The sequence below is a fragment of the Anticarsia gemmatalis genome, chromosome 3 (assembly GCF_050436995.1).
Source record: "Anticarsia gemmatalis isolate Benzon Research Colony breed Stoneville strain chromosome 3, ilAntGemm2 primary, whole genome shotgun sequence".
NCBI lineage: Eukaryota > Metazoa > Arthropoda > Insecta > Lepidoptera > Erebidae > Anticarsia > Anticarsia gemmatalis.
The window spans coordinates 5568416-5586698 of NC_134747.1; the positions used below are offsets into that span (position 1 = coordinate 5568416).

An 18283-nucleotide genomic window follows, 5' to 3' on the forward strand; every position below is an offset into this window, starting at 1 on the left:
GAGTATCGTACCCTACAAGTATCGTAATGGGAGAAGGGCCTAAGTCAACAACGAGTAGAATTTTGTTATTTTTGTGGGTTTCCGTGTTTGAATTTATCACTTACGCGCATTCGATATTTTGATTTTAAAACGTAATAGTATAAGGGAGGTTGTAAAATAAAGTTCTTTCAACGTTTAGTAGCAACAAGGTATATTCGAGTAAGGCGACACTGTACAGAAATTACAATAACTTATAAGAGATTACAATAAGGTTACAATCTAATACGAGAGCGCGTGCGTATGCGCCGCGTTCGAGCGAGGTAGGCCGACTGACTGCCCGAAGTGCCCGAGCGGCGAGCGACGCGTGGTATGGCGTGGCGGAACCGGACGCGAGCGAGACCGGCGAACATTCGGAAATGTTCACGCGTTATGGCGAACGTTCGGAAACGTTCTCACGTTACACACTCCCCCTCTAGTTCAAACTAAGCGTCCTCGCGTTTGTACTAGCAATGACTAACATTCGTATCTACGCGGCCGACCGCGTCTTCGTTTCGGTCTGACCGGGGTGACTACGTCGCCTACGTACGGTGTGAGGTGAGAGACGTGATATCGACCGCACTCGCGAAATAAATTTGTCGGCACTTTCGTCGTCACTTTGTTCACGAGCGAAGATCTCTCGGAAGATCCGGTGAGCGGGGCGAGGGGCGCCGTACATGAATCGCAGCCGGCGTATCGCGTCGTCCCAGTTCTTCACCGTTGATTTGACGCCTTGCCACCACACGGCGGCATCTCCCGTCAGCAACATCGGCAAACCTCGTAGGGCGTGTTCGTCGGACACGTTAGCGCACTCCTTGAACACGAGTACGCTCTCGACGAAAGCTTCCAGGGTTTCCGCGCCGCGTGCGGCTCCGTCGAAACGAGCCGTGCACCGGGTGAAGTTGCTGTGCAGGTTCGCCACGCCGGCGGCGTGCGTGGCGGCGGGTTGAGTCGGTCCCACCCTCTCGCTGATCGGCGAATCCGGCGTCGGTGCCGGTGACATGACGCTCCTCATGGCGCTGGATAGCAGTCGCGTGAGTTGCTCCTCGGACATTGAGATCACGTTGCTACTCGTCGTAGGTGTGGGCGTGGCCGCGTCGATCGCGCTCGCGGGGTTCGCAACCACGTGGCTTTCCTCTTCGCTGCTGGAACCATCGTTGTTGGAGGCACGTTGGCGTGTTTTCGGCGGCATCTTCTCGCCGATATATAACGCACGACGACTAACCAAACAATGAGCGGTAGAACAGTCCACTGGTTATGTGCGTACTCGCGTCGGTTGGTATCGTAATGGCTACCGTTTCCGAGCACGTGCCACTAGTTGGGCGCAATTTATAAGGGAGGTTGTTAAATAAAGTTCTTTCGACGTTTAGTAGCAACAAGGTATATATTGAGTAAGGCACTTGAACAGAAATTACAATAACTTATAAGAGATTACAATAAGGTTACAATCTAATACGAGAGCGCGTGCGTATGCGCCGCGTTCGAGCGAGGTAGGCCGACTGACTGCCCGAAGTGCCCGAGCGGCGAGCGACGCGTGGTATGGCGTGGCGGAACCGGACGCGAGCGAGACCGGCGAACATTCGGAAATGTTCACGCGTTATGGCGAACGTTCGGAAACGTTCTCACGTTACAATAGTTATAAAAGTAGTATATTTTCAATTACGTCAGTTAACGGCGCTCGTTAAATTCCAACATCTGCTCGTATTAAACAAATACACAACTGAAGTGGTAACCATTTTATTAACAATCTCATTCCCAAATTAGCTGCTCTAAATCAACTTCGGGAACATTATAAATATTCAAAGCAGAACTCGTTTGGTGTAACGAGAAGAAATTTCAATTTTACGTACCCCTCCGTCGGAAGCTGTGTTGTTCAATAGCGGATTATCTGACGTGCTCATTTTATACATAATACAATTTGAACGGAAAATGAGGGAGCCATTATCTTTACTCTTAATTAGCATATAAACTTATAAGAAATCTTAAAAACGTTACACAGGACGGTGCACATTTGCGCACAAAAACAAACAGCAACCTCGCAAGCGACATAGAAAACCCTTGAACCACAAAAAATAAAGTGTATTTTTATTGTCCTCCGAGATACAAACACAAGATATTATTAATTTTTTATAGACCTTTTTGCTCGATTGTTTGTTTTTATGTTCTTTTCTAAATATTACATTTCCCTCACATTAGGTACTGTCGCGGTCAACGTTTAATACAAAATAGAGACATTACTTTGTTCACTTTTCCCGAAGTAGCAAGTTATCTTGGAAAAGCGCACTTAACACTCGTGCTCAATGTACGTTACTCTACACAGCTACGGGGACTCTGTAGTCACAGAAATTAACATGAAACTCGACGGTCGAAGTAAACTTTGTCATGCACACGGTAGATTAGTGTTATTCGGAGTATTCATATGTAAATGAGTGAGTGTTGTAAGTTAAAGTCCAAAGAGAAACAGGGAGTAATCCATCGTATTCACGATAAGCGTGACGGGGATATGGAGGGCAGGCGGCGTGACTGCGCGCTGGGCGGCGTGACACGTGCCGCGTGACACGGCCCGTGACGTCGGCTAAGCGATTGTGCACCACCGCCGCCGCCGCATCCGCAGCCAGCGCATTCGACTGACATTCGCTATTTGAATCAATACCAGTGCCGCTGCTCATCGAAACGCGCTCGCATTGTTCTCATACTTCATACGTGTTTGTTCCGTGTTTCGAAGTGTTTGGCCGAAATTTGATTTGCTACCTATCTGTAACACTTACCCGCAAAAATTGTATTTCATAATCTGCGCGAGACTAAATATTTGAACGTCGAATTCACTACAGTAAACAAACGAGTAAAATTCGCTTCGGCCGCTTCACAGGACGAGCGATTTAAAACAAAATAAAGAAATGCGAATTTGGAAAAGTGTCGCATCGGTAAACACGGTTCGCCGTGAGCCGTACATCGCTTGTTACGTAAATTTCATACAACAATATACAAAGGTATTCTCATAAATAAGGAGACACACAAAGCGCAAAATGAAAGCAAAGGGAAGCGGCACCGACATGATTTAGAGGGAGGTACCTAGATAATAATATTCAAGAAGCAGATTACCATAACTTAACGGAGAGATTGGCTCGGCCTACCGTGGATCATTATTTAAATCACAGGCTGCATGCAAATTACTCAGATATCGGATAAACATGAATTGAAAATTAAACAGCGGTAGATATTCACTCGCATTCCGGTAATCCGTAAAACAATAAAAAAATATTTTCGAACCGCGCGACTGTATGAAACTCTATTGTATAAGTAAAACATATAACATTGTATGAACGCTGCTGTCTTCGATAGCAGCTATGATCTCCTAAGCCTAGTATGTGCCTCTTATTATATCACCATGATTTTCATCTTATGAGTGAAAGCGAGTAAAACCCGAATTGCACTTTGACCCTTCGGGATCTTTTGTGATGGCCCTAACTCACTGCGCCTTTCTAAGACCATAAAGTACCCTTCTTTGAGGTTAACAAAAGCATCGATAAAGAATAACCTGAAATTCACTGTTTCTGACAGCCAATTCTTTTATAAGCCTCTGCTGCACCACATCCCATATAAACCCTTTTATAAGAAAGTAAACGAATTGGGAAACAAATTTTATTCATTTAAGAAATAAACAAACAAAAATGTTTTAAGAACATAATCCTTAAAATGTAAAGTCGGAGTTTTAAAGATTTCAATCAAGTCGATTCCCGCTCTACTTTAAAAGACTTTCTGTCTTGTTATAAAGTATAAATAGAGCTCAGGCGTATTCATAGTAGGAAAATCCCGGAAAGCCCCTTTACAGACGAGACACTCGCAAGGAAAATGAACGCCGCTTACGCCTCACCTCGGCAATATTACATTTTTTAAAGAAATCCTTTTATGATCAGCATTACTAGTTATTTTCTTGGATCATTTTCTCCTGTAGGTATCATCTACCACCAAAAAAGCGAGTCGAGACGCGATATTTTACGACTTTTATGCAAATTTTCGACGCTGCGAAAATCCGTACATTATATCACCTATCTATCATATTATATGTAAATTTGCTTCTTCAATACATGTAATTTGTATGCAGCAGCAGCAACCTCATACGGTAGATGACGCTATAATGTTTAATAAGAATTACGTGCTTATCTGGTGGTGGCTCATCAATTTAAAGGCGTAAAGGGAGGTGTAGTTCAGTGTGGATATAAACTGTGAGGTTCGATAGAGGCCGGCAATCAATCACTTAGTTACAGTGAACGTGTTGCGGTGCACAAGTTTGTAGCCGACGGTTTATCCGTGGTGTCGCAAAAGTAACAAGTCGGCCGAGCCCGCCGCCACCGCCGCGACGACTGAATCCCCACAGAACTGAGATTTATAGAGAAGCCATTAAACCAGTGAATCGTGTATTATACGCGCAGGATATTAAACGTCACCATCTATCAATATTAGCAACCGCTGCATTATTTCCCGATATTAGTGGAATATTTCATTAAGCTAACTCGGTTGTGGATTCGACTAAGTTTGTGTTGGTGTTATTATTTTGAGAATAATACCATATTGGCTTGCATTCATAGAGATGACTTACACGTGTAAGCGTAATACCGTAGCGCATTTTTTTACGGTCGTTCTTATCGAGTATCTTAAGTGTCATCTAAAAATATACTGCAAAAATAGTCCCTGCGGCGGCCGCTAGGGGCTGATCAGATTTTTATTCATACAGCTTATTTTCTCAATAGCTAGCTGTCGACGGATAAATTTATAACCAGTACAACAGAAACAATATACGCACGGACAGACAGCACCAATTTAATTAACCAGCCATCTTACATTAGTATCGGATGATAATACATTTCATACATTTTATTTGCTTACATTATTTGGGCCGTATTTTCACTACGTTATTCGATTTTGTGAATTAACTTGTTTCCGCTTACTTTGTATTGGTACATATTTTTTTGTTTCAATATTTTGCAGTCACAAATGTATCTGATACGTGATGTACGGAGATACACTCGTTATAAGTAAATCTCCAATCGAATATCACTTTATCACTGAGGCATGTCAATTATTGCACAGAGCTCCACCCTAAGTAATAAATACTGAGCAACTAACAGCACTATAACATATTTATAACACAGTTTTACTTTCATTACATTAACTACACTATAGAATTACGCGATCATTTACAGGCAATCATCTTTCAATTAACGAGTATTTATTCACAAATTACTGTAGAATAAATAAAATTTATTTTGAGTACTCCTAGATAGATCTTTACATACCTAGTTACTTTTAAAACACAGCCATGCATACCTTTGGCATGCATTTACTTAATATACATACACAGCTGAATATAAAACTTAAAAAGCTTTAACACAAGTTTATTTCAACAAACAAGAACAACAGTCTCTCTGGACAACACGTTTCCACAGCAATATTTGTAATATTCATATTTACTAGTCCTCCTAGGAGTGAAGCGTAGAGGTGGAATTTCATAGAATATGAAGTTTAAACGTGTGCAGGTAGCGGGCTCGACGCCAAGTTAAATTAAATTATTAGCCGGGGAGTGGCGAGATCTAGTGATATTGCACCAGTTATCAAAGACTCGTTAAGACCGTACAAACATTCAGATTTAATTGATATTGTTTGCCCAATAACCGTAGGATAAAGTAAGGGATTTGCGTTTTTTTTTTTGTATTGATTACGAAGTATTAAGGATCTCAATAGCTATTTATTCTACCTCTTCGTAAGATTTAGTAGTCTTTAAGTTGAAATATGCACTCCTAATTTGTATGTACATGTAAAAACGGTTGACAGCGTTATAAAAGTCCTTCCGTCCCTCAACTACAATAAAGTCTCGCGAATTCCCGAAACCAATTCAAATGAAAAAAGCGGAATATATTTTAATTAAAATTGTCCGAAAGATATGTTTCGAAAAGAACCATATACCATCTGCAAATGAATTCGATAATTCACATTAATAGCTCGAAAGTAGCGCTTTACTTTTTTCACCCATTTATGTTTAAAGTCTGCTGAATTGAGTTTATTAGTGAGTTGGAATTAAAATGGTAAAATGAAACTTTAGTTGACCACTGCAGTTTTTAATTTCTAACATTTATTTTCATTAAAAATGCGAGGTAACTTGCAATTGATCAAAGCTGTATTCGTTGTTTTATGTAACATTTAAAATTGCAAGTTTTTTAATATACTACGAGCAATATCATTTAATTTTGTAAAGTTATCTTTTAGTCCGACAATTTAGTAGAAAGCCTTGGAATCCAGGATGTATCTATCTAGAGTATAATTTCGTTGTTTCCATTAGTCGTAGCCTTAGCCAAAATTACTGACCAACATCCGCTTTAAAAGTCTGCAGGTAACAATTCAAAATTTTGCATACCTACGTCAACCGCGCATCTTGCGTACAAGACTCGTTGCTAAGTTGTCAGACTAAAACATTATGGATGTCTAATGATAATAGGTACTGTCACAATCAATAGCACAATATGTTACTACGTCGTATACAAATCAGGATCTCGTGTGACCCAGGCCTTGAATTTTCCATTTCATTTACTGTTATAGTAAATACAGCGACCGGAGAACACTCAGAAATAACATCGTAAACAAAATTGATTTCGAGGAAACGCATATTCCAGTTTTATTTTAAATTTCCGGTATTTCAGCACAATATTGACGATCGGATATGCTTCCGATATTTGTCATTTTTATCGGTATAAAGCCTTGGAAATAATTGAAAGAGTTTTTCGATATCGAAGTCGAACTCGTGTTGATATAAAATCCTTTTTCGTGACGACTTACTGTCCAGGGGCGATTGCATCGTTTCGACATGAAATTACTATGACTTTTCGTTGCCCGACTTGCACACCATCCTTATTTCACACTATGTTAGTCTTATATAGTTTCCTTAATTCTAAACGGGTTTAATAAAGCGATTTCGTTGTTTTCACCCACCAAGAAACATGCAAGTTATGGCGTTTGGGGGAAGATATTTTTTCCGTTTCGCTATAGCTGTTTTTCTACTAAAAGGCTCAATGTATTTTGATTTGTATTCTTGCGTAAACTTATTCTCTAAAGCAAGTATGTTATATTCAGTCATCCTATTATAAATGCCGAAGTTTGTGAGTATGGATAGGTGGAAGTGTGTTTGTTACTCATTCACGAAAAAACTATCAAACGGATTTTAATGAAATTTAAGATAGTCCATAAGCTATATTAACACATAGGACTTTTTACCACGGGAAATGTTATCACGCGTATGAAGACACGGGTGGTAGCCAGTAATTTTATCTTTGATACGAAGAAACGCATTTTTTCTGGTAGTAAAAGCTTTTCACTCTGTAACTATATTTTAAGAACAGTTTTATAGCAACTCTGCACTGCTCATCAAAAATAAATCAACCGATTAATACGTTCATTACCGAGAACAACAAATGTCAAACGAGACAAATGAAGTTGTAACAAATACATTAAAAACTCATATATGAGTTGGTTAGTCCATTTTTTCACAATAAAATCATGGCGTTAAAACGAAACACATTAACAGAACAAGGTTTAATGGTTTTTATGGCGTCATAAAAATATCCAGCGAAACAAACTGCGGGCCTAGGGGGTACAAATTGAATTAGAGGCTGGCGCGCGGCCAGGACGGGCCCGACCTTGACACACTATCACTAATCTCGATTTAAAAGGATAATAATACAATTAATGTCACACAACGAATCATTGCACTCTGCTCTACGCAAAAAAACTCACTAGAAATTTTCCACAGATGTCGTTTTCTTTTTCAGTGTTTAGGAATCTTAGGTTATTTCAAGTTGTACTAGTATTACAACAGAATTTTATAAATGTGCACTTCTGCAGCAAAGAGTTTTAAAACTATGTCAATTTTGCTAAAATTAAAAGAACACGAACTTTCTTAACGACCTCACATGCCTCGGTTTAAAGCGTAAAGCCATGAATTGTACGGTCAAGTTTACACTAGACTTGAACATTCCCTGAGGAGCCGCTGTACCGAAGAAACCGACACTAAATAACGTAAAGTTTTACAATAAAGCCATGTGAACATGAGCCTTAAACGGAATGGTTCCGGCCGAGAGGTCGTTGGACAACAAAGTTGTCGAATTGCCGGAGCGAACTCGTGATAAATCCTCACTTACTTAATTAATGCTATAAATCCTTCCAACAGACCAGGTGGGACTTGTCGCTCTGGGAATGTACGATTGCACTTGTACTAAGTATCTTGCAATTTGTACTCAAAAATTGTATTCGAAAAGTCTAAACGAAACAGTACCTACATTTTGTACACGGAAATACGCAGCAGCTCACACTTGTATTATTTTCTGCTTTATATTTTATCAAATCATCATACTCTTTGAAATTACGTGGCATTTGTATTACAAAACTTAAAATAAATATATAAAAATCACTTAAATATACTGGTATGGTACATAAAGAATAATTTTAAGAATTAATAGTATAATATCTTTGAATCGGTGTGTTCAAATTTAAGTTGAATGATACGAACGTCGCGGTCCAGACAAGACGCCCATTTCGTTTGAACAACCACCTGCCTTATAACCCGTATGATAAGTCTAGCATTTCTAGCCAAACAATTGTCATGTTGTTTTAACTCCAACAAAAATAAAACGGAACCTTGTCTTGCCATAAAATATTTATCAGCTCTATCAAAGCATTGTTCGTATAAATCAACCTAAGCCAGTCCCTGGACATCCGCATTGCAGCTGAGTCAATCTTGCGAAGCCTCCTGAAGCCTCGAACAGCTATAAAGGCTCCACTCAAACGGTTGCAAAGCCCTAAGATAATTATAAGAAACATGCTTAATGCCCAAAATTGGGGTCGCTCACCGCTTATTCCCGCGCGCTCTACTCTATTGCAGCCCATTAATCTCAACGAGCTGCAACTTTTAGCTTTCAAGTTTACACGGATCTTGTTAAACATACTCTTGTCGTAATAATGCCCGCGATTTGTGTACTCAAATATAAATAAAATATGTTGTGGCTTTCCCGTTCTTACATAAACCATCTTAGTAAGCAGCGCCAAAAAATCTGCGAGCCTCGTGCAGCCGCAGCCTACAATTAGTGTTCTCCGCTCTAGTTCCTCTCAAAAAGGAAGAATATCAACAGTATTCTTGCCAAATGTGCACGAAGTAGTCGACGCCGGCCGGCCTACGGGCACCCTGCCCAACTCATAACGCATTGATAGTTATTTGCGCGGCCATCACTTTTACAGATATTTATTTTAGATTTATTTACTATCTGGTAAGCGCATTGGGTCTACAGTAATGATCGGCTGATCTGAATATTTCGGTAATAAAAACGGCATCTAGATAAAAAATCGCATCGAGAGAGCAGTTGAAATAATAGTTAAACGAAGTCGTAAAGTTGGCGTCGAGCGAATGTATAAACTAGTGGGAGCTTGCGCCCGCGTTGGCGAGGCTCCAACACCCCACACTGCGTGCGTATCGACATGCCACGTCCGCACAAACAATTAACAAATTATCTATCATCCCGCTCTGCCACTACTATCTATTGACACTACATGTCACGATATATTTTCAATGGACCTCCATTTCGGTACGTTTATTTCCAATAAAAAGCTTTGTCGAGTAAAAATGTTTTTCGGTAAACATTTACGTTGACTAAATAATAAACAACAAATAGTAATACCGCACGACAGCTTTGATAGTTCAACTAGAAAAAGAAAAGAACTAGGTAGTAAAGATATTGCTTGCGGCTTCATACCTGGGCAACTTTTCCTGTGGAGATTAAGTACTTGTAAAAATAACAAAACATAGTTTAGGAACAAAAAAAACGAGAGGCGGAATTTCAGCGCTTACTCGCGATTCTCTTGTTCTGAAAAACCACCGCTCAAGAAAAACAGATTTCATTTTCTTAGCCACTGACCGGACTATGAAGAGAACAGAGACTACAGAATAATCCATCGAAAAAATCAAGAGGCTTTGCCCATAGTATGTTACAAGCTAGTAGACAGCACTCGTAGCAATTTTTCAAACCGATGCGCACCGCTCCGACCACAACGGCGTAACCGCCGCTGTAGTGGACCACTAGTCCGCTACGAAGCGACTGTGGCACGCATTGCGGTTGCCATGTTTTGTTCCTTTTCACCGCATAAAATTGAAAATTCAGCTTAAACCAGAACAGCTTCGCCACTAAATGCAACTTTTATTTCCTTTTGCGGAGTAAAATGTTCAACACTCGGAAATTCTCTAACAGTAATGACGGTGATTATTACTATTATGAAAATTACGACAATGTTTTATCGCGGTTTATATTGCAGTTTTTCAAATAATAGCCCATATGAATAAGATTCTTTTTAGATAAAAAGCCTTTAATGCCCAAATGTTTTCTTACAAATATTTTGTATTTTTTTATTTTTCATTTAAGTATGCTTTCGTGTCAATGATGATTTAACAGTGTTATTTTTCTTGCAGTGATGGGGCGGAGCAGGGTGTGTAGCGCGGGGTGGCGGGCGGCAGCGGGCGCGGGCGCGTAGGGCGGCGCGGTGGCGGGTGCGCGCGCGGCGGCGGCGGCGGCGGCGGCGCATGCACGCCACCGGCCACACGGACCGCTCGGGCGGCGGCGGCGGCGGCGGCTCCTGGCGCCTCCCGCCCGACGAGACGCTACAAGTCGCCGACCCCAAGTCTGCCAAAGAAGAGGTAATTATTCTCTCATTTTAAGCCATAAAAGTAAAAAGATGAAGATTCTTGCTGCTGCTGCTAGAGATCCCGAATAAGACGAATGAGAGTTTAGGCGTAGAGGGTCTTGAAATAACATGCAGATCATAATCTAAAAAGGCTGATACAAGCCTTTAGCTATTCACAACAACGCAAAATATTCCTGGGGAGTGGCAAAAGCTGTCTTCAATTTGAGCTTCCTCACGCCAGACCCTTAAACTTTATGTGAAAGCTTTATTATCTTTGTTTGTAAATACTGCGCATGTAACATATCTATTATTGCGCGTATTTTTATGAGTGACACCCGGAACTTCTCCGCGGATGTTAAGTACGCCATAAAACCTGCGCGCCACTGTCTATCACACACACTCACACACTCACCAGATTTATTGACAATCCTACAAATAGGTTTTATGAGCACATCTAACAAATAAGTACTACCGTTCTCTTTGTCGCATAGAATATAAATAGATTAATCCAATTGATCTAAAAATGAATTTGATAAAAAATCATAACATTGAATGTTTCCGCAAACAGCAATCGAAGTTCCCCGCTTCGCCGGCAGAATCCTCGTAATACCGCGCCATTGAACTCGACACCTTCCGGGATCATAAATCAAATTCCGATTTCTTAGCCTATTTTTAGCGACGCCGACGCCTCGAGATTGTTGACGAATGTCATTTTACTTTGCCACACCTACACCGCCCTGCGGCATTTGACAATTGCTCAAAAGAACAAATATTTGTTCCAGGACTTGTACCAAGGGGATGGCCACAACTGGAGGAGCATCATATTTTCTTTGATGGTCATCAGTTTTGTTATAGCGGGTATTGTCACAGCTATTTATCTATTAGGGTGAGTTAATATATTTTAATCATATTTTAGAATGTATTATTTAGTAGCTCTATTATTAAAAACACCTAGCTATTCTTTCTTTAATGAATGACTTACTATGCGCAAGTTTCCGGTGTAAACTTTGATAAGAGAAGTTTCTCTGAAAAGAAACTTAATTTACTTTTTAGCTCAGCGTCATTGTTTAAAAGTTGACTTAAAAAGCTGTCTCAGCTAAAATATCTTTTTACTAATTTATTGATCTAGTTACTCTGGTTCTACGCTTCCATCCCATTAAGCTTTGCTGGATTTTAAGACTGAGAATAAGAATTCTAGTCTGAGTTTTATTAATATTGAGAATTATATAGGTATTTCTACAAATTGGGATTATAATTTTCTACGATTATTCTATAGTAACCTTTCTCTAAACATAGATATGAGTCTCTGACTATTTGTTCTACCAAGTAGCATTTATTTAAAAAGCTATAACCTCATATTTGCAGGTATGTGGACGAATTATTGTATTGGTCGGGTCGTCGCATGCGACTGGACGAGTTCCTGCACGGCGACCTGACGGGGGAGCGGCTGCCGACCACGTGGGTCAGCTCGCACCAGCTCGTGTACCAGGCGGACGACGGCGGCCTGCTCGCGCTCGACACCTTCAACAACACACTCTCTGTGCTCGTCACCAATCACACGCTAGTAAGTCACTTACACTAAACTAACAATTTAGATTTCCCTATTGAGAGCTGTTTTTCTACTCTACTACACTTTTCTCTCCTCTCGAGACTCTACAATAAAGTTCTCACCTCATAACAAACTAAAACGCTTGTAGTCCTAAATTCCTTAAACATTCAACAAGAAACTTTATTAAGACGTTAGAAACGGAAGCCCTCAATCTTCCAGGCTCTCGTGTGCCTGTTCGTACCCAGGTTACCTAAGTGCAGCCGGCATTACCGCCGCTCTTTGCTACAAAATTTATAGCAACATTCCCGATTCTCCATAATGACGTTATTATACTGCGGGTTGCCGGGATTCGGAAAATGAAAATTTGAGTATGCCGAGTCTATCTCATGATGTGCTGTACTTTAACTGAATATTCTGTTAAATATCTACATCGTTTACGTAAAAGTGCTCTGTATTTTCCCCGTATTGGTTAGTTAATAAGTCGGAGCGCGTGTCACCGGCCACGTTCCATTGTTACATCAACACTCGGTCCCTGAAAGGCTTTAACTCGGACCGCACTATAGCCGTGCGACCGCAACTTACCCCTCGTCCGCAGAGAATTGTGCACCGACCGTAAGAGGTTTTTAACAGAATGAACTCAGACTTTTCGCTTACTTAAAACTGTGCATTCTTTTACTTTAATCTATGTTTTAAAAGCGAGTATTTTTAGAGTTGTTAGAATTACAAATGGACGTTTCTTTTTATCACAGAGGCAACTAAATGTGCGCGGCTACCAGTGCTCGCCGAACTTGCGTTACGTGCTCTTTCAACACAATATCAAGGAGGTAACTTTGCACCGTAAAACTTTTAATTGTTTTCTTTTTCTCCAAAATAAACTAGACGCTCGTTTCAGTGTTAGCACCTTGGACATTGTTATTTAAGTTTTATTATTTCGCAGGTTTACCGGCGGACGTTTACTGCGCACTACACCGTTTATGACGTCACAAATGAGTGAGTCTCTTTTGATATTTGCTGTTGAAACGTCGTTAAGGTCGCAGTTAAACGCGCTCACAACTTTTCATAACTAAATTTTCGACTGATTTTACGACTTAAATTGATTTTTAGTGTCCTATCTTCATTCAGGAATAGCAAACGCTTGTTGTTAAGAAAGCTTGGCTATTTTCTGATTATATTGGTTACAATATCAATAAAATATACAGACATTGTAGTAAACAGTATTCGTTGTCGGAACAGTATAACAAATGTAGGAGACGCGCTTACGGCATGGTTCCGCTTCCCCTGAAAGAATATAAAATATTTGCACGATCTCATTTTGTTTCCTTATAGATTCATCCGCTGCGACTGGAATTTCAATACTGTCTTACTTTTTTTAGTTTTATTTCAACTTTTATATTATAATATCCAATCAGCTGCAAAAGTAGCTTCAACGTTTCAAAAAAAACACTCAAGTATATCTGCAATGTAAAAGAACTGAGAAGCCTACAGTAACCGCATAACCAAGACAAAAACAAAGCAGTACGTCACAAATATGAAAAGAGAGAGAACTCTTTTACTTTATCTTCTAACATCCAGTGCTGAAAAATGTTGATTGAAACTAAAAACGTATTTAAAAAAAGATATTGCCACATAAAACCTTTTAAATCTGCGAGGAAAATAAGTTAAAAGGCGATATTAAAAAAACTTATCGCTCCCCAGTTTGTTTTCTCTTTAAATCATATCTCTTTTGTGAATTTTCACTCCCGGTCGTCTCGCGGGTGAAGAAATCGATTTGACGATAGGTACGTGAATGCGATTTCCAATTTATTTCAAATTTTGCGAGCGGAATTTTAATGCGGTAGGAGGCCGCTCCCGGACTGGGGAGGCAATACTTTAGGTTCTCGAATGACCGCCGAAAACTTACTGCACCACCGAGAATTTAAACACAATTTAAGTTTAAGCCAGTCTTATGGAATAGCAGATATGTTCGGGTTATTTTTTGTGAAACAACACACCTGTTGCGGAGCCGCTGGCGCTGTATTCATATCGTAACAAGGTAGCAACACCCTCCTCGTTTCACAGATCGTTTACATTTTATGCATTCCCGATTATATGTAACGTAAATAAGTCTATTTCCTTTTATTGTAAATAATTCAGTCTCTCTTGAGGATCCTCGAGTATCAGAATATGTATGCTTTTATCTCGCGCGGTTTATTCATAACTGAGTTCGTAATATTTGAGAGTGGGATTGGCCATTCCGCACGAAGTTGCACATAAAGTTGCAACTGCAACTACGCTTTAAATTATAGTACCTACGCTCTTTCAGTATTCAACATCAATTCGAATGAACTAAAGTGTACCTATTTACTCGTATTCGGGAAAAATATATAAGTGACTTTTTAATGTTATGCTATATTTTATAACTGTCATTGGATTTTAGTTAAAATTGGCTTTCATTAAATCGTTGGCGTATTCTACAACAGTAAGATATAAAATGTTCCAATGTTGCACAGTACAGTAATTTTAATTCTCGTGCACAAGTTTTTCTTACCATGCAACTCTATCTCTAAGACCATTCTAGTCATGTAGGCTTGAGGGTGGCTTGAGGTCTGGCTTGAGGGTGGGTAGTAAAACATAATTATTCGTTATCAGCCATCACATCCCCCTGTTCGGCGAGGGCCAGCGCTCCTGGGAATGGCAGCACGCGGCCTGGCTGGGCACGGAGGGCGCGCTGCTGCTGGCGGCCGACAACGAGGTGCTGGCAAGACCAGGCCCTCCCGCGAGGAGAGCGCCTCTCCTGCGACTCACCTCCGACGCGAGTCCTGGGGTCGTTTACAATGGTGTCTCCGATTGGCTGTATCAAGGTTCGATTACTTTTCTTTGAAAATAGTATATTGCAAATAATTTGCAAAACTATTTATGATAGAGTAGGAAATTCCATTTCCAAATGGATAGTGTGTTGTTTAATTTGTCAAATGAAATTCTTGGTTTTATAGGATTCCATTTCAGTTATCGTTTCTATGCTAACAAAGTGTTTTCTCAGAGACTTGTAGAAAAAAAACTGGCTTTACGCTCATCACACTACACATGAAAGCAGTATATTTTGAAAGCACCCTAAATCCGAATACATTATTACAGCATACTTATTCAAGCTACGTGCCGCCGATCAGATAAAGTCTTTGTAAAATCCTCGAACCTCCTTCGGCGCTAATGAAATTTCCTTGTCAACAGAGGAGGTGACGAAAAGATCGTCAGCGACATGGGGCTCGTCAGACGGGTCGCTGGTGTTGTACGCGCAGTACGACGACAGTGCCGTCGCCGAGTTGCGCCTGCCGCGCATCGCCGACGGCATCGGCGGTGCCGGCGCGGCGCGGGCGGGCTTCCTCATGCCCAACAACAATGCCTCCTGGCACACCATATTCCCAGATCAAGTTACTGTCAGATACCCCACGGTAATAACTACTTACGAATCTCACTATTTCACCAAATCTTGTTTTCTTCTTTTTGTTAACGTTCTCCTGACGTTTTAAAACTCTAACACGATGCATGTATACTAAATCAGATCGAATCAAAACTCCGCAAAGCGAATACCTACACTGTTTTCACAAATTGTTCCCACATACCTTTCGGTGCAGTTCAATCTAAGTTTTACTTTCAGCCTGGCAGTTCGATACCGAAGGTAAAGTTGTCGATAGTGAGTGTACAAAACTTGACTTCACCGCCGAGGTGGGAAGTGAGGCCGCCGAGTACGTTAGATGGAATGTGCGTATTCGTTTATCTATATTTGTTTCTCTTAGTTTCTAACCGAAAGTTCGTCCAGACTGATATATGTAGTTTCTATTTCAGGGAATATTATCTCATATCAGCCCAGTGGGTGGGCAAAGACAATTCTCATGTAGGTGTAGTGTGGATGAACCGAGCGCAAAATCTTACAGTTTATAGCAGTTGTTACGCACCTAACTGGACTTGTACAGAGGTATTTATATTTTCATAACATTTAAATCTATGCACGAGTCACCATGATCATTACTTAGTATGTTGGTATTTGTTGAAATATTGGCTCACACTAAGAACATAGCTACGTTTTATAAATTGGCTCGTCAAACTAGTAGCGAGACAAGCCGCCGAGAAATACTGACACATACTTGCTTGTCAATGCACCGCGCTCTTGACAACGTGTAATTTATATTCTAACCAATGAAATATTTTAGACGCATTCGGAAAAAGCGACAGATGAGCCGTGGTTAGAGGTGCACCAACAGCCGGTGTACTCGGAGGACGGCAGTGCGTTCCTGCTGCTAGCTGCCGTGCAGGAGGGCGGCGGTCAGTACTACACGCACATCAAGCACGTGGACGTGCTGCGCCAGCGCATGGCCGTGCTCTCACACGGCAAGGTCGAGGTCGCCGAAATCCTGGCGTGGGACCAGGACAACCATTTAGTTTATTATTTAGGTAACAATAACACCTCATAATCTAATAATTTTGCGTAACAGGTGTCCTTATTCGTTCTTTTTTTATTAAAGGTTTAGACAATGAAACGTTACCAAAACATAATCTACATCCAGATTTGGTGAAGGAAGCAAATCAAATTAAGTATTTAGATTGAGTGCAGTTGAGTGTTTTATTTTCAAATAGGTCAGATATCACTAACAAAACGTCCTCGTCATGCTGAATATTAACAAGGATCCCTCTCATTGGATATGACATTTGATATTGCGTGTGATTTTGTGACTGTCTATAGTGTCTAGAGTGTGAGGGTAATGTTGTTGCGTGTTTGGAGTTTTGACTGTTTATTGTTTGGAACAGGCAGTGCAGACAGGCCTGGACAGAGACAGGTTTACGTAGTTAGAGACCCGAGTTACGGCGGGGGCAGCAACTCGGTGAAGGCGCGAGCAGAGCGGGAGGAGCCGCGGTGTTTGACGTGCGAGCTGGCGGTGTGGCCGGCGAGGCTGCACTACGCAAACTGCTCGTATTGGAGCGCCGTGTTCTCCCCACCGCGTGCCAAGCTCGGGATTACACATTACGTGTTGGAGTGTAGAGGTCCTGGTCCCCCGCTGGCTGGACTGCACGATGCCAGAACGCATAAGCTAGAGAGAATATTATATGATACGAGGCCTTATAGGTAAGTTGCATTCATTCGTCATTACTATGTTGAAGTTCCTAAGATTTGTGGAACTCCTATATGAGATGGTTCATGGGTCTTATGCTGGTATTTGTGTGCAGATCAGTACGTTTGCGCGAGCTAGCGCTGCCAACTCGGCGCTCCTTCGAGGTTCAGTTGGGGAGCGGGTCGAAGGCGCGAGTGCAGCTGCTGCTGCCACCGTCCTGGAGAGAGGAGCTGAGAGACGCTGCCTTCCCGGTGCTTGTCCATGTGTGAGTACATGTCGCAGGGAGCTGATTACACGTACAATTTATTTTTGTTTTTAAATCATCGCACGTAATATTAATACTGTTTTAAACTTTACTCTTGTGTAAAAGTAGAAATTGGTTGGTTAGAACATTAATATAGCTACAATGTCAAAATATTTTTGTTAAAGAAACCAAACTGAAACACTTTTAATACTAAGTCTAAGATATCTTTTTACAATTTGCGAAAATTTTCTATTATTAATGGAGCTAGGATATTATTATAACATTTTTCAATTATTACGTCCTTTAGGCACTAATATTTTCTTGAAGTTAATCTTGGCAAATGTAACAGTTGGCACTGTGTTCCATTACTAGGCTCTGATTATTAACAGGCGTTCTTGCCAAACGTCCTGGCAACTCGGCCGCCCGCTTACGTCTCTCTTTAAGTGGGGTCACTTACATTTGGCATAATTTCCTCGCTAATTTAGCTTTCAAAGTACTTCAAGTTAACTTTCTTGAAAGTGATTAAAGATGTCGTAAAATGTTGATTAACAGTGCTTTTAAACTTGATGGAACTGGTTTAATAAAGTATTCTAGTTTTAGGAATAATTTGTGATTTAGTCAACAAGTAGGCATTTTTTTAATGGTAAAATTAATTGTTTTTAATCTACGGTTATA

General features: G+C 40.7%; 1 protein-coding gene across 3 annotated transcripts in view; it reads left to right on the forward strand.

Annotated features, from left to right (window-relative positions):
- The window catches only part of LOC142987303 (inactive dipeptidyl peptidase 10), a 125445-nt gene that overhangs the window by 101860 nt on the left and 5302 nt on the right, over positions 1-18283 (forward strand). For 2 of the 3 annotated variants that reach the window (XM_076135971.1, XM_076135970.1), the window contains exons 3-14: positions 10520-10744; positions 11514-11617; positions 12097-12295; positions 13030-13104; positions 13218-13270; positions 14909-15120; positions 15488-15708; positions 15915-16018; positions 16091-16232; positions 16468-16708; positions 17063-17378; positions 17480-17629. In XM_076135971.1, the coding sequence (XP_075992086.1) occupies positions 10631-10744; positions 11514-11617; positions 12097-12295; positions 13030-13104; positions 13218-13270; positions 14909-15120; positions 15488-15708; positions 15915-16018; positions 16091-16232; positions 16468-16708; positions 17063-17378; positions 17480-17629 (1931 nt within the window). In that variant the 5' untranslated portion in view covers positions 10520-10630. The remainder of the gene's footprint in view (positions 1-10519; positions 10745-11513; positions 11618-12096; positions 12296-13029; positions 13105-13217; positions 13271-14908; positions 15121-15487; positions 15709-15914; positions 16019-16090; positions 16233-16467; positions 16709-17062; positions 17379-17479; positions 17630-18283) is intronic. The other variant, XM_076135972.1, reaches the window with a different exon arrangement.